We start from the raw sequence: 12,197 nt of genomic DNA, 5'->3' as shown, positions 1-12,197 counted from the left end.
AACAGATAGATTTTGTGTCCAATCAAATAATAATGTTGTTCGCCATCTTGTAACTCTTTTTTTTATTAAAATTCGTTCGTAGTTGCTAAAAGTATTTATAATTTTTAACAAACGATCTGTCATTTTTTTAATTCTTAAAATAAATGATGAAATTCTAATAAACTTTTTCCCTGAACTTTTTCCCGCGTAAAATAACCATAAAAATATCTAATGATACGTTGCCAGCTTCGATAAGAAAGAGGTAAAAGAAGAATGATGATAGAAGAACAAAAGAAGGCATACAAGTGGAATAGACATTGTATTATTTCCAAAGATAATATTTAAAAAAAAAAACTTACAAACGCCAAATGTTGTTCCGACCAAGGAACAAGCGATACCACTGAAAATAAAGAAATACTTAAAATACATTTCCATTGTCATATAACACTAAACTCAATAAAGATGCTTACTAAGAAGGAAAACTAAGAACATTGTTATTTCTCTAGTACATTTTGTATGTATTTCGCATGAACTATGAAACATTCGTAACTGAAACCTTATCAAGGTTTCGCAATAAATAAAAATATTGAATTTCACATTAAAATGTAACGAACTAACAAACATTCGAAACTTAAACTTGAAGTGAAACATACAATAACATTTGAAACATTGTAATTTAGACAATTCAAACTTAGATAGTTTTTAATTTAACTATATCATTTGTTTTAACTGCAGTAGATTGAAAAAGTGACACTAGAAAGGTAATATAAATTAAATAAGGAACTCGAAATGTTAGGTACATATAATACTTAAAGTAAATGCACAAGATTAGAGGCTTCTCACTACAATCAACTACATAGAGAAGTTACAACCGCGATTTCTGAAGCTATATACGATTAGTTCAAACTATGCCTACACACACAGTTTTAATTGAACAATTTAACTATTGAGTTAAAAATATAGCAGGCTTGAATGATTTTATCGTTAATAAAAATAAAAGTAAAATTGTTGAAAAATGTACACCATCCATATCAAACCTCATTGCGTATCAGGCCATACAAAATATCATTGTTTCTTATTATTATATACCTGGTTGTAGAGTTGTTTAACTTATATATCTATACTAGCTTTAGCCGGAGACTCTGTGCGCGTGGAATTAAAAAAACAAAAGAGAGTGTCCTGTGTATTCCGCCAGACTACTCTCTACATCTAGCCAAATTTAATATCCGTTCACCATTTTAGGCTACAAGCTCTAACAAACATCCATCCAACCATCTAAACATTCGCATTTATATTGTTATAAATAAATAAATAAAATAAAAAAGCCTTCTATTTCCAGCAACTTAGGTTACATTACAATTCAAAACATTTTAGAACGAATAGATTTATGGTTGTAAATTACATTAAAAGTAAGTAGACTAGTTGGTTTTTATAATATTATATTATAGTGTTATAGTAAGGTATTTTTTATTGTAAAGTAAACGACCTGTAAGTATAGAAAGAAAATTCCGAACAGTTCGCTACAAAGCGTTTCATTCACAGTACACAGCCAAAGTATGACTTCACGGTGGAATATTTTATGACAGCCGTTTAAAGATTTTCTTTGTGAAATATTAAAAGACAAATCTTGAATAACCGTGAAATCCACTGCCGCAAGTCTTAGATGATGTTTGCTTTGTTTTTTTTTTAAAGTAAGCACTTTAGCAGAGCTTCGTTAATGGAAATCAAGGAATTCTGGTATCTTCTATTTTACAATTATCCCATTTATAGAGGGGGGGACTGCCCCACCTTCCCAAAACGCTCATTACTCTACCTCACCGATCTTGGGGTCGAGAGTTCGAATCGCCATTCGACTATTGTCGTGAACCATATCTTAGCACAAGTGTAGAACGTAGCTGGAATGGTTAAAGGAAATATTAGTAAACTAGTTATCACCCGAGACACCGTCCGCGTGGAATTAAAAAACAACGAAAGTGGAGTAGCCTATGTGTTCTTCCAGACTATCGTCTACATCTATACCAAATTTACAAAATCCGTTCAGCCGTTTAGGTTACAAACTCTAACAAACATCCATCCATCCATCCATCAATCCATATAAACTTTCACATCATACAAATATTATAAATGCGAAAGTTTAGATGGATGGATGGATGTTTGTTAGTGTCTGTAGCCTAAACCACTGAACGGATTTCGATGAAATTTGGTATAAATGTAGAGGATAGTCTGGAAGAACAGATAATCTACTCATTTGTTTTTTTTTAATTCCACGCGGACGGAGTCTTGGGAGAAAGCAAGTTTATAATATTATGATTAACAAGAATCTACCAGTATTAAAAAAAAGTTTTAACACTATAACTGGCTTGTTTATAAATCGAGCCATGCGACGAAAAGGGTCACATTTTAAAGAGAAAAAAACAAAGAGTCACGATTTATTTCTCCTCCTAAGGTATAAATTCGTTATCACGTGCGGTAGTGACTTACATTGTAAACGTGATCTCTGTTTAGTGTCTGTCACGTATTGATTTACTGATAGAAGATTAACACTAGATTTGCACTAGATTGTAACTATTATCTAGTTTTAACTGGTATATAACTTATCTATATTAAATTACATTTCGATGTGTTTGTTTTTGTTGCTATGCGAAGGCATTTATTGTTATTATTTGCCAGTTTTAAATTCTAAAGCAAGGTAATTAAAATACATTAATTATAGATAAGGTAAATAAAATATAATGTCACTTTTGAATCAAGAAGGACACTCTTGAAAATACATTTAATTCCAAAATAGACTGGGATTTATTTCGCTTAAAAACCTTATTCTAAATATCGTTGATACCCTCGCGTATTTAAATGAATTGCGTCATTTGAAAAATGGATAAAATCAAATATAATTTTAATCTTAAACACACAATTAACTATTTCCTTAAAATACCTTAACAATATTAAAGATATCTCTTTTCAAGATCAATTTACTTAACATATTTCTTTAATTTTACACGTGAAGGTAATCCAAGGTGAAGAATGCGAACTGACAAACACACACTGTATTAGAGATAAACTTTTACATCTTCTATAGCGGAATATTTCAAAATACAAAGGACGCTGTAGTCTAGTTTGTATTCGTCTTTTCAGAGACATTCATTAAACCTCGTCTGACCGACGCAGGCGCACATCATATTAGCAAATAAAAATGTTCGAAATTTGAAATTGTGCCAACGATAATTAAATTAATTACAAATTTAATTAAAATACATTATTAAAGTTTAACATTTGAGAAATTTAATCATATTAAAATAGAAAGTTTAATGTGTTAAATTATTATTTTATTTATAATTTAAATTGAAAGAAATCAAAATGGTGATAAAAGTGCAAATGGACCAAATGAGTCCTGCAGCCAGCAGGTTCCGGAGTATTGCTTCACAGGTATTGTTACAGGACAACTTAAAAACTTTATTTATTCTTTCAAAACAATTTGTTTTGGGGGATTCTAAGATATAATACTTTTATGTATCTTTAATATTGCATTAATAATAGCTTAGTTAATTGTCACACGCAGTTTAGTGCCTTCTTAGCCCTTAATTCGACGGAGTTTTTTGTAGCAAAAAAGTGTTATTTGTTACCAACACACTAAAATCGAATTTTCACGAATTTTTTTTTAAACTATTTCAGTCGTTTTTTTTTAATTATTTGTTCGTCACACTGGACAATATCAAATTAACAGTTAATAGGCATTTTAATGTTAGTTATGCTATGAGATATACTCAGAGTCGTAGACCCTTAGTGAAGAAAAGTGTTTCTTGTTTAACAGATCGGCCTACTGATCAATCGGCCCAATCTTTCCCCTTTAGGCTGAATCGTAATAGTAATAGACATCAGAATTAATAAGAACGATGGTTTGAAAAGACATTTAAAAACATGCAGTCGTTTACAATTCACCTTAGTGTTATATTTTGAAATGTTGGTTGGTATTGAGTCTTTACTTTCTCTAAAAAACTGGTAACGCTAATCGTCATTCCAAATTATAAATAGAAATTAAATTGCAAATTATTTATTGAAAGCAACAAAGATAGGATTATTACGTTTGAATTTATACTAACTCAAAACTAATTTGTACCTTTAACACTAAATTATAATCTAGAAATGGTGAAACGTGTCGTATTAATCTTATAAATATGAATGCGTAAGTTTGATTGTATGGATGGCTGTTTGTTACCTGGTAACCGTACAAACTGAATCTGTATAAAATTTGGAACTGATGTAAATTTAGGTATGAAATAGACTAAAAACTACAGCTCATTTTTTTACGGATGAAGTCGCGGCAAAAGTGTAATATATATCAATGCCAGTTAATGGCAAGGGCTGACATACACAAACAGCTTGCATGTAACTGGCGGCATTTAGTGGCGATTAACTGTAGATCAACCAACGCTTAAAAATGTGGATATAGAATTTTTTGAGCAGGCCGTCTATGTCGGCCTTAAGAGGAACAAAACGGCGCTATAAGATATATATTAAAACAATTAACTTCAGCTTATGTTATGCTTATAAATAACCTAAAGGATGGAAGATTCCTATATACACGCAAGCGTGACTCATTATGGGAAAAAAGATTTACTTTTGTTCACTTCCATACAATTAGAGTTTACAAAATGAATACGAATTTAAACAATCTTAATGTTATTATAAATTAAACAAAGGGTTACAAATGGTGAGGAATTACTACAACGATATTTAAGAAAACTTTATCAAGGTTGTATAAGTTAATTAAGGAATAACTTGATTCTGGCTAGAAAATTTTCTGTAAAAATATTTTACAGTAAAACATATCTATGTTTCATTTGGAGCAAATGATGATATTATCTACAAGCGTTAGTAGATGCGGCAGTAACAAATTGTCATTTTTAAACATTTTAAACTTAACCTCACCTTGGCATGAATTATAACGACATTGGATAAAGACGAGGATGGTAAAGACATTTTTAAACCAAAATAGAAAGATGAACAAATTTAACTTTAAGTTTCATGTTTCATTGCTGTAATGGACTATTTAAAAAAACCTCAAGATTGAAGAATGTCAAACAGAGTTATCTAATATCAAAGTAAGAACATAAAGCACAAGCCAGTGTTAAAGACAAATTGCCTTCCTTAACAGAACCCGTGCACCCGTCTAAATATGATACATATACATACTATTAGTACAGATCTGGCGGAGGAAAGTACGCATAGGGAAAGGTAATATCCTCTTCTCATGCCTCCTATTCCCTGTCGATTTAAGGTAGGCAACGTATCTGCATATGCGGATGTATGTGGGCAGAGGTCGCTTCACTATTTGGCGAATTTAGCTTGCTCAATTGTCATCTAATACGATAAAAATGTCGTCAGTGGGAATGCACGATTATGGTTATTGAGTACTTCACCAGCCGCAATGCCCCAAAGACAAAACTAAAAATAAACGTAACACGAATGCCATTTTATTATGCTAATAGTAAAATCGTATAAAACTTACTAAATTGATTTTGTGAAATCGTATCTTGATACCGTTACATAAAGCTTTTTTTAAGCTTTGACAACTTTATTCACTACTAGCTGTTGCTCGTGACTTCGTCCGCGTGACTTAAAATAATAAAAATACGTTCTTCACTAATGACGCAGCTTTTTAATGGTCATAGAATGTTTTAAAAAAACAAACCAATTTTTTCTTTCTATAAATAATATTATAAGTAGTATAGATTTTATTTGATAGGAATCCATGGTTTAAATTTAATAACATCTTTATCTCGACATATGTTCAGTCGAAACAAATCTTACACGTTCTAACCTCCACTGTATTACCCAAAAATTATAGCAAAAGCCGACATACACTGACTGACTGACATTAAATTATCGTAATCTGTACTCACTTCAAGCAGGGGATGACATCACTGTGGTCCGTGTATAGGGAACTTTAATAGGTTGAACGTTCTACTGGCAATCCGTTTATGTCAGCGCTACACTACACGCGCACACTGGTTTCCCAGATTTCTAGGACAAAATATTCGAATGTTTGACGCACGTGACTTCATCACGTGCCTCGGACAAAAACCTGAAATCAAAAACCACTTAAACAACGAACAAACGTGACGAAATAATGAATAATTTATACGTAACGAATGTTAGAAACTTTTTTGTCACGCTTAATATAAATATTTTGTATGTTAATTAATTGACGCGTTAAAAGTAATGTAGGCACACCTAAATCTGAACTTTATTTTTAATATTGAAATCTTATCTTACTAATATTGTAGATCCGAAAGTTTAGAAGGATCGAAGGATGTCAATTGAATGATTGGAAGGAACACTAAATATCTCCAAAATGGCTGAATAAATGCAAAAATGTGAAACATAGTCTGGAAGAACACATAGGTTTTGCTACCAAAATTATTTAAATAAATGAATTATTTGTGGGTCAATCTTAAAAAGTAACATGATAGATGAAAATACTTATAAAAAATCCTGAGATCCATTCGCTTTTTAGATTAAGGTTAAGTTAAGCGGGAGTTTTAATTATGGTTTAGACAAAAAAGATTAAAATGAAAAAAAACCGTTTATAAGATAAGCCGTGAGCCTACACTGCCGTGACATTCAAATTGTCTCATATTGGCATCTCTTTCATTCTCTTAGTTTAGACAGTGTCAGCGATATAATACAATTGAGTTCTACGCACGTGTATCCATTGAAGGTTTTATTTGTACGATTTATTTAAGCTTCTTTGTAAATAAATCGTTTAAAGATTAACCTACTTTTATTTAAATAAATGCAATGCCACACTTTTGTAAATGACTTCTAGGTCATCTATATGAAATAATGTCATGGTTGTGACAAATTCTTCCTGTTGTTATCCTTCCTCAGAGTCAGAAAAACAAAGGCAACATACAATTTCTAAATAGATTTATACCAATAAAATATTTTACTAGCGACTCCCAACGCGCAGGTATTAAAAGAAACTGAGTAATTAGTCTATGTGTTCTTCCAGACTATGTTCTAGGGCTGTGCCTAATTTCATCCAGAGTCGTTCAATTGTATGTTGATATCCACGATACCAAGATTTTAGGAGTAGAATCCCACGACGCTAAAATACTTACGAGTAACGACTAGATATACAATTTTACTTGCTTGAATATTTTCTACGATTTTTTTGGCTCTAATATAATGAATATTGCCTACATTTATTTTATACATTTTCATTTCACAAGCAAAGTATATTCAAAACTAACTGTTGCCTGCGACTTCGTCCACGCAATATAAAAATAAAAAAGTACCTTATAATATGCCCGTCTATGTCAGCTACCCTTCAGTGAAAGTACGGTCGAAATCGGCCAAGCCGCTTCGAAGAACACCCGGAACAAACGCGGCTTGCGGACAGATAGGCAAACATTTTTAAATGAGAATTTGGTTATCAGCAACGTAAATACATCATCTTCCCGAAATCTGAAATTTTTCTTTTGATATTACAAACAGACACTCCAATTTTATTATATGTATAGATGTATAGTAAAATTATAACAATGGCTGACACAATGACGCGTCTGAGTTAAAACGATTTTGTTGCGACGAACTTATTTACATAATTTATTGTAACAACTTTGTACGTTTACCTCCAAGGTTTTAAAACTGAATAAACATAAAAACTAATAAACAATTAACGGAAATACTTAATGTGTGAATGTTCAGTGATAATATACATTTAATAATAGCTAACTAGGTTTTAAAGATGGACACGACCCAAATTAGAAGCGTCAAAAAAAGTAACCAATTTGTCAGATAAAAAATTCTAGTTCTACATTAAAATTGGAACAAAATTAAAATACCTACGCTTTTTTAACTTAGAACTTTTTTTCGAAATTATCTTTATTTTTAATGCTAATTAATGTGTTCAATTTTTTTAAACTATGAAATAACTGAACCCATTATCGTAAGCGGTTCATTTTTGTTCGTGTATTTCATAGTAACGCCATCTATTGATAAGTTATATAAACATAGGAAAAAGGGGACTATTTTTATGGTTATGAGCATTTTAAATTGTTTCTTTTTTAGATCATATCATCCTTGTCTCCGAATTTCCTTCTACTAGACCTTGGGATGGCTATAAGTTTTCCAACTATAGCACTACCAGTCCTTCTTAACGCCCGGGAAGGCTTATCCGTAAACGATGTCCAGGCATCTTGGTTTGGTGAGTATCTTAGACTTAGGTTACATCGAAGAACTCTGTTGTTAAAATTAAGTTTACTAGTTAAGAATCTATACTCTATGTTCATTTAAATTTTTTTATCAAACTGTAGTTTAAAATAAGGTTATTTTACTAACAATAATCAGCCTTTTTCTAGCTAAACTTTATTTAAAATTATGTGATTCTATTTTAACCATAGTGATTGGGTTGAATTACGAAGTAAATTCGACACCTACTATACATAGAATAATCTTAATTTGTTTTTTTATTGATTCAGGAAGCAAAATTAAACATTTGTGTCCATTTCCATTCGTACCAATCTCTCAGTTTTTCAATTTAATTATTATAATTTCAGGCAGCTTATCATCGCTTACGCAACCATTCGGCGCTTTCATTTCTGGGCCTATTGTGGATTTCCTGGGAAGAAGACGGGCTAACTTCGTAGTGAATTTACCTCATATAATAGCCTGGATCTTAATGTATTTTTCGTGGGATCTACCGTCCCTGTTTATGGCCAATGCTTTACTGGGATTGGGAACCGGTATTATGGAAGCGCCGATTAACGCATATGTTGGTGAAATCAGGTATGTAATCATTACCTAAATAGAGTTATTGATGTTTACTTCTAACTGCTCACAACTTTTGCGACTTAATGCTAAATTATATTCTATTTTCTATTTGTTTTTCAGTGAGCCGTCAATTCGAGGATCATTATCAACGTTTACACAACTGTTTTTGTCGCTGGGGACATTTGCGATGTATTTTCTCGGGGCAGTAGTGGACTGGCGGAGCGCGGCGATAATCAGTCTGGCGATACCCATCAGTTCTATGGCGCTGGTGCTCTTGGTCAGTATACAAATACGTCCAAGATGACATGAAAAGTGGAGCGAAGCAATGCAACCAAACATCATGTACACTCTTAGAGCGTTCACACATCTCAAACTATACTTTCGAATAACTTTTTAGTCTCGCTTTGATTTCTATGAGCTTATATGGAGGTGCACACACTACTTTTAGCTGTGCAATTAAAAAGTTGAATTGGCTACGAATCAATCGACAATCGCATTACAGTTGTGCGATAGTTTAGTTAACGGAATGCTCATACTCTTATTCTTACTTACGATAGTACATTAATCATTTTGCTACATTACTTATTGACGTCAACGTAAACGTATATGTATATCTATTTCTTTCATTCATTACATAACTATAATTATAAAATCCATGGCTAATATATTCTCACATCAAATCTCCAAATAATACATGAAGGCGGATAAAATTGGTAAAGGTAACGATATCGATGTCTCATAACTGTAAAGAGTACAACTTAAATTTTAATTGAGACCATAAAATGCATAAAAGTGTGATTTAATTACGATCCTTCCTTAATAAGGACAGTTTACATTGCTACGGATATGAAGGGAATGCAAAGATAAATACATTTTTTGTCGTATCACTTAAGAAAACAAGAATTTTGAGTATCGCCGACAAAGGTGTCCTGTTTTGTCGAATACTCGCGAATCCTTACATTGGACCTGCTTTTACTCTTAAAATCTACAATAAATTATACAGTTGTGTTATAAATTTTATTTCTATAGCGTCGTGTTTTATATTTTCTCCTTACTTTGGAAGGTTTGGCGATATTGTATTAGACAAAACTTTAACATGTTAATGAACAAAAGTGTATATTAAAAAATGCTTAATAATTTTGTTAGAATATAACTTTTCCATAGAATCTTCTTTGTATTATCGAGTAGTTGTTTTCTTTTTGTAATAGATCTTTCTGTTCAATGAAGTCATTTGGTTTTGGAATTTTACTTACAATATTTTCGACAATAATCAGAACTAGAATTAATTGTAGCAAAGTTTATAACGTTAATAATTATTTGGGTTTTCAGGTACCGGAGACTCCAGTTTGGTTGCTATCACGCGGCAGAGAGAAAGATGCTTTAAATTCTCTGTGTAAGCTGCGAGGTTGGACGACGCCGGAGCACGTTAGGGAGGAGTTTGACCAACTGGTCGATTATAGCAAAAAATTACAGAATTGCGTCATTTGCTATAAATTATACAATAGAGACACACAGACATGCGAACATGTTACAATGAATCCTATTAGAAGGTAAAAATTATTACACGAGTAATAAAGAATTTCTTTGTATCAGTTTTAAGGAATTTCCAGAACCGGATGAACGTGTTGGATACAGTGAAAATAAAATAATAACTACATAAAGTAATAAAAAGTGCTATTTGTCCAAATTAGACCAGATTACATGACCATTAGGGTCGAAATAGGACCAATAAGCGACTAATATGAAATAATTTTATATATTCTATGACAGTATCCACCATATTTGTTACGATAAAATTATTTTATCTGTTCTTTTCTCCTTATTCTGTGTATTCCTATTTCCAGATCTATGTACAAGTTCAGATACGTGATGCTCGCCAAAGAGACACTAAGACCATTGATATTTGTGATGGTCTACTTCATGTTCTACGTGATGAGCGGCCTGACGCCCATCAAGCCCAACATGGTCAACATCTGCGGCGCGTTCGGTATGGCTCAGGACGGCAAAGATATTGTTGTGAGTATTAACTTCTTACAGTAAAACTAGTTCTTACTACACCTTATCTTTGCTTTTGATCGAGTGACTTCTAATTAGTGTTATCTAATTCCTTAGAGGAAATACTGTTCTCATAAATGGTCCCCATAAAGATTCCTTTAAATTTTACTATAAAGTCCATTAATTATTTTACTTTAGCCACATATCAAATTTACCTAAGCATCAATATATTTTAACTAATGTTTTCTAATCCGTAAACATAACTTCTAATCATCAAATAAAAATATCTCATTTTGCAGCTAAACGTCGGCATCATTACGATATGCTGTAGCGTCCTCGTCATAGCGTCCATCAGATATGTCGGCAAGCGAAAGATGGCCATCACCTCTCTTCTCGGCACCGCTATCTCCTGCGCGGCGTTGAGCGTCTACGCTAAATACAACCTCGATGATTCCGTTTTCTCCTACGACACGAGTACGTTCCCCAAGGAAACGAGCTACGTGCCTCTTATACTGTTTTACATGATGGCATTCTTCACCGGGTTCAATTTACCATGGGTTCTTGTTGGAGAAGTTTTCCCATTCAGGTAATACGTTGGCTATTGTTTTTTTTTTAAATCCCTATACAATAGTAAAATGAAAATCAATACAAAAACAAAAAAAAACAGGTAGCTCTCAAAATAAAAAAATAATCATTTTTTACTGAGTTCATATTCTACTAGCTTTCGTCCGCGACTCCGTCCGCGTGGTATTAAAAAAAAAACAAAAGTAAGTAGTGTATGTGTTGTTTTAGACTGTCCTCTATAACTATGCCAAATTTCATATTCTATTCTTATATTCGTCTCGGTTAAAAATATAATTATTCTAACATAGTTTTTTAATTAACAGAAGCAGAGCCTCAGCCCAAGGTATAGCAGCAGCGAGTAATTACGTATTCACATTCCTCGGTGCGAAGTCGCTCATAGATCTGGAGGTTTACGGACAGTTGTGGGGGACCTTCGCAGTGTACGCGGCTTTCGGCTTCGTCGGAACAATTTTCCTATACTTTTTCCTACCGGAAACCGAAGGCATGAGTCTAGAGGACATCGAAGTATTCTTCAACGGTGATAAAATACAAACGTTCGCAAACGATCCTGTTATTAATACATTAAAAAGACTTAAGAGGAGAAATATTAACCAATAAATATAAGACTCATTAATATAGTTATTTAAATATACTAAGCATATAAAGTGATAATATACCTAAATATAAAATTGGTTTTATTTAATCCCACAGAAACCAATTGAATGTTACAAAATGCAGAAGATAAACTTACATAAACACTATCAGTAAGCCTAAACGTATTCAATTTCGAAACGAATAAACCGGTAGGTACAATAAGAGTCACACTTAATGGCCGTTCGTAATCTGCAAACGAATATTTGTATCGCTTCACCAATTACAAATGA

The 12,197-nt window shown here is 32.4% G+C and overlaps 2 protein-coding genes across 4 annotated transcripts in view; one reads left to right on the top strand and one right to left on the bottom strand.

The window, feature by feature from the left end:
- LOC106104104 overlaps positions 1-6,095 on the bottom strand; it is a 12,669-nt gene extending 6,574 nt beyond the window's left edge. For 2 of the 3 annotated variants that reach the window (XM_013284052.1, XM_013284054.1), the window contains exons 1-2: positions 5,880-6,095; positions 339-379 (exon numbers count right to left, since the gene is read on the bottom strand). In XM_013284052.1, coding sequence (XP_013139506.1) covers positions 339-379; position 5,880 — 42 coding nt within the window. In that variant the 5' untranslated portion in view covers positions 5,881-6,095. Of the gene's footprint in view, positions 1-338; positions 380-5,485; positions 5,571-5,879 lie in introns of those variants that run through there. The other variant, XM_013284053.1, reaches the window with a different exon arrangement.
- Positions 3,252-11,985, top strand: LOC106104101 (facilitated trehalose transporter Tret1-like). The gene is made up of 8 exons (XM_013284048.1): positions 3,252-3,402; positions 8,053-8,188; positions 8,541-8,769; positions 8,875-9,031; positions 10,084-10,304; positions 10,599-10,770; positions 11,049-11,335; positions 11,637-11,985. Exons 1-8 carry the CDS (start codon positions 3,334-3,336, stop codon positions 11,929-11,931), a joined length of 1,566 nt encoding a protein of 521 aa, XP_013139502.1. The 5' UTR covers positions 3,252-3,333; the 3' UTR covers positions 11,932-11,985.
- The last annotated feature ends 212 nt before the right edge of the window (positions 11,986-12,197 follow it).

Source organism: Papilio polytes, unplaced genomic scaffold, assembly GCF_000836215.1.
Source record: "Papilio polytes unplaced genomic scaffold, Ppol_1.0 DF823691.1, whole genome shotgun sequence".
In the NCBI taxonomy this organism is placed as follows: domain Eukaryota; kingdom Metazoa; phylum Arthropoda; class Insecta; order Lepidoptera; family Papilionidae; genus Papilio; species Papilio polytes.
This window is presented reverse-complemented; position numbering and strand designations above follow the sequence as displayed.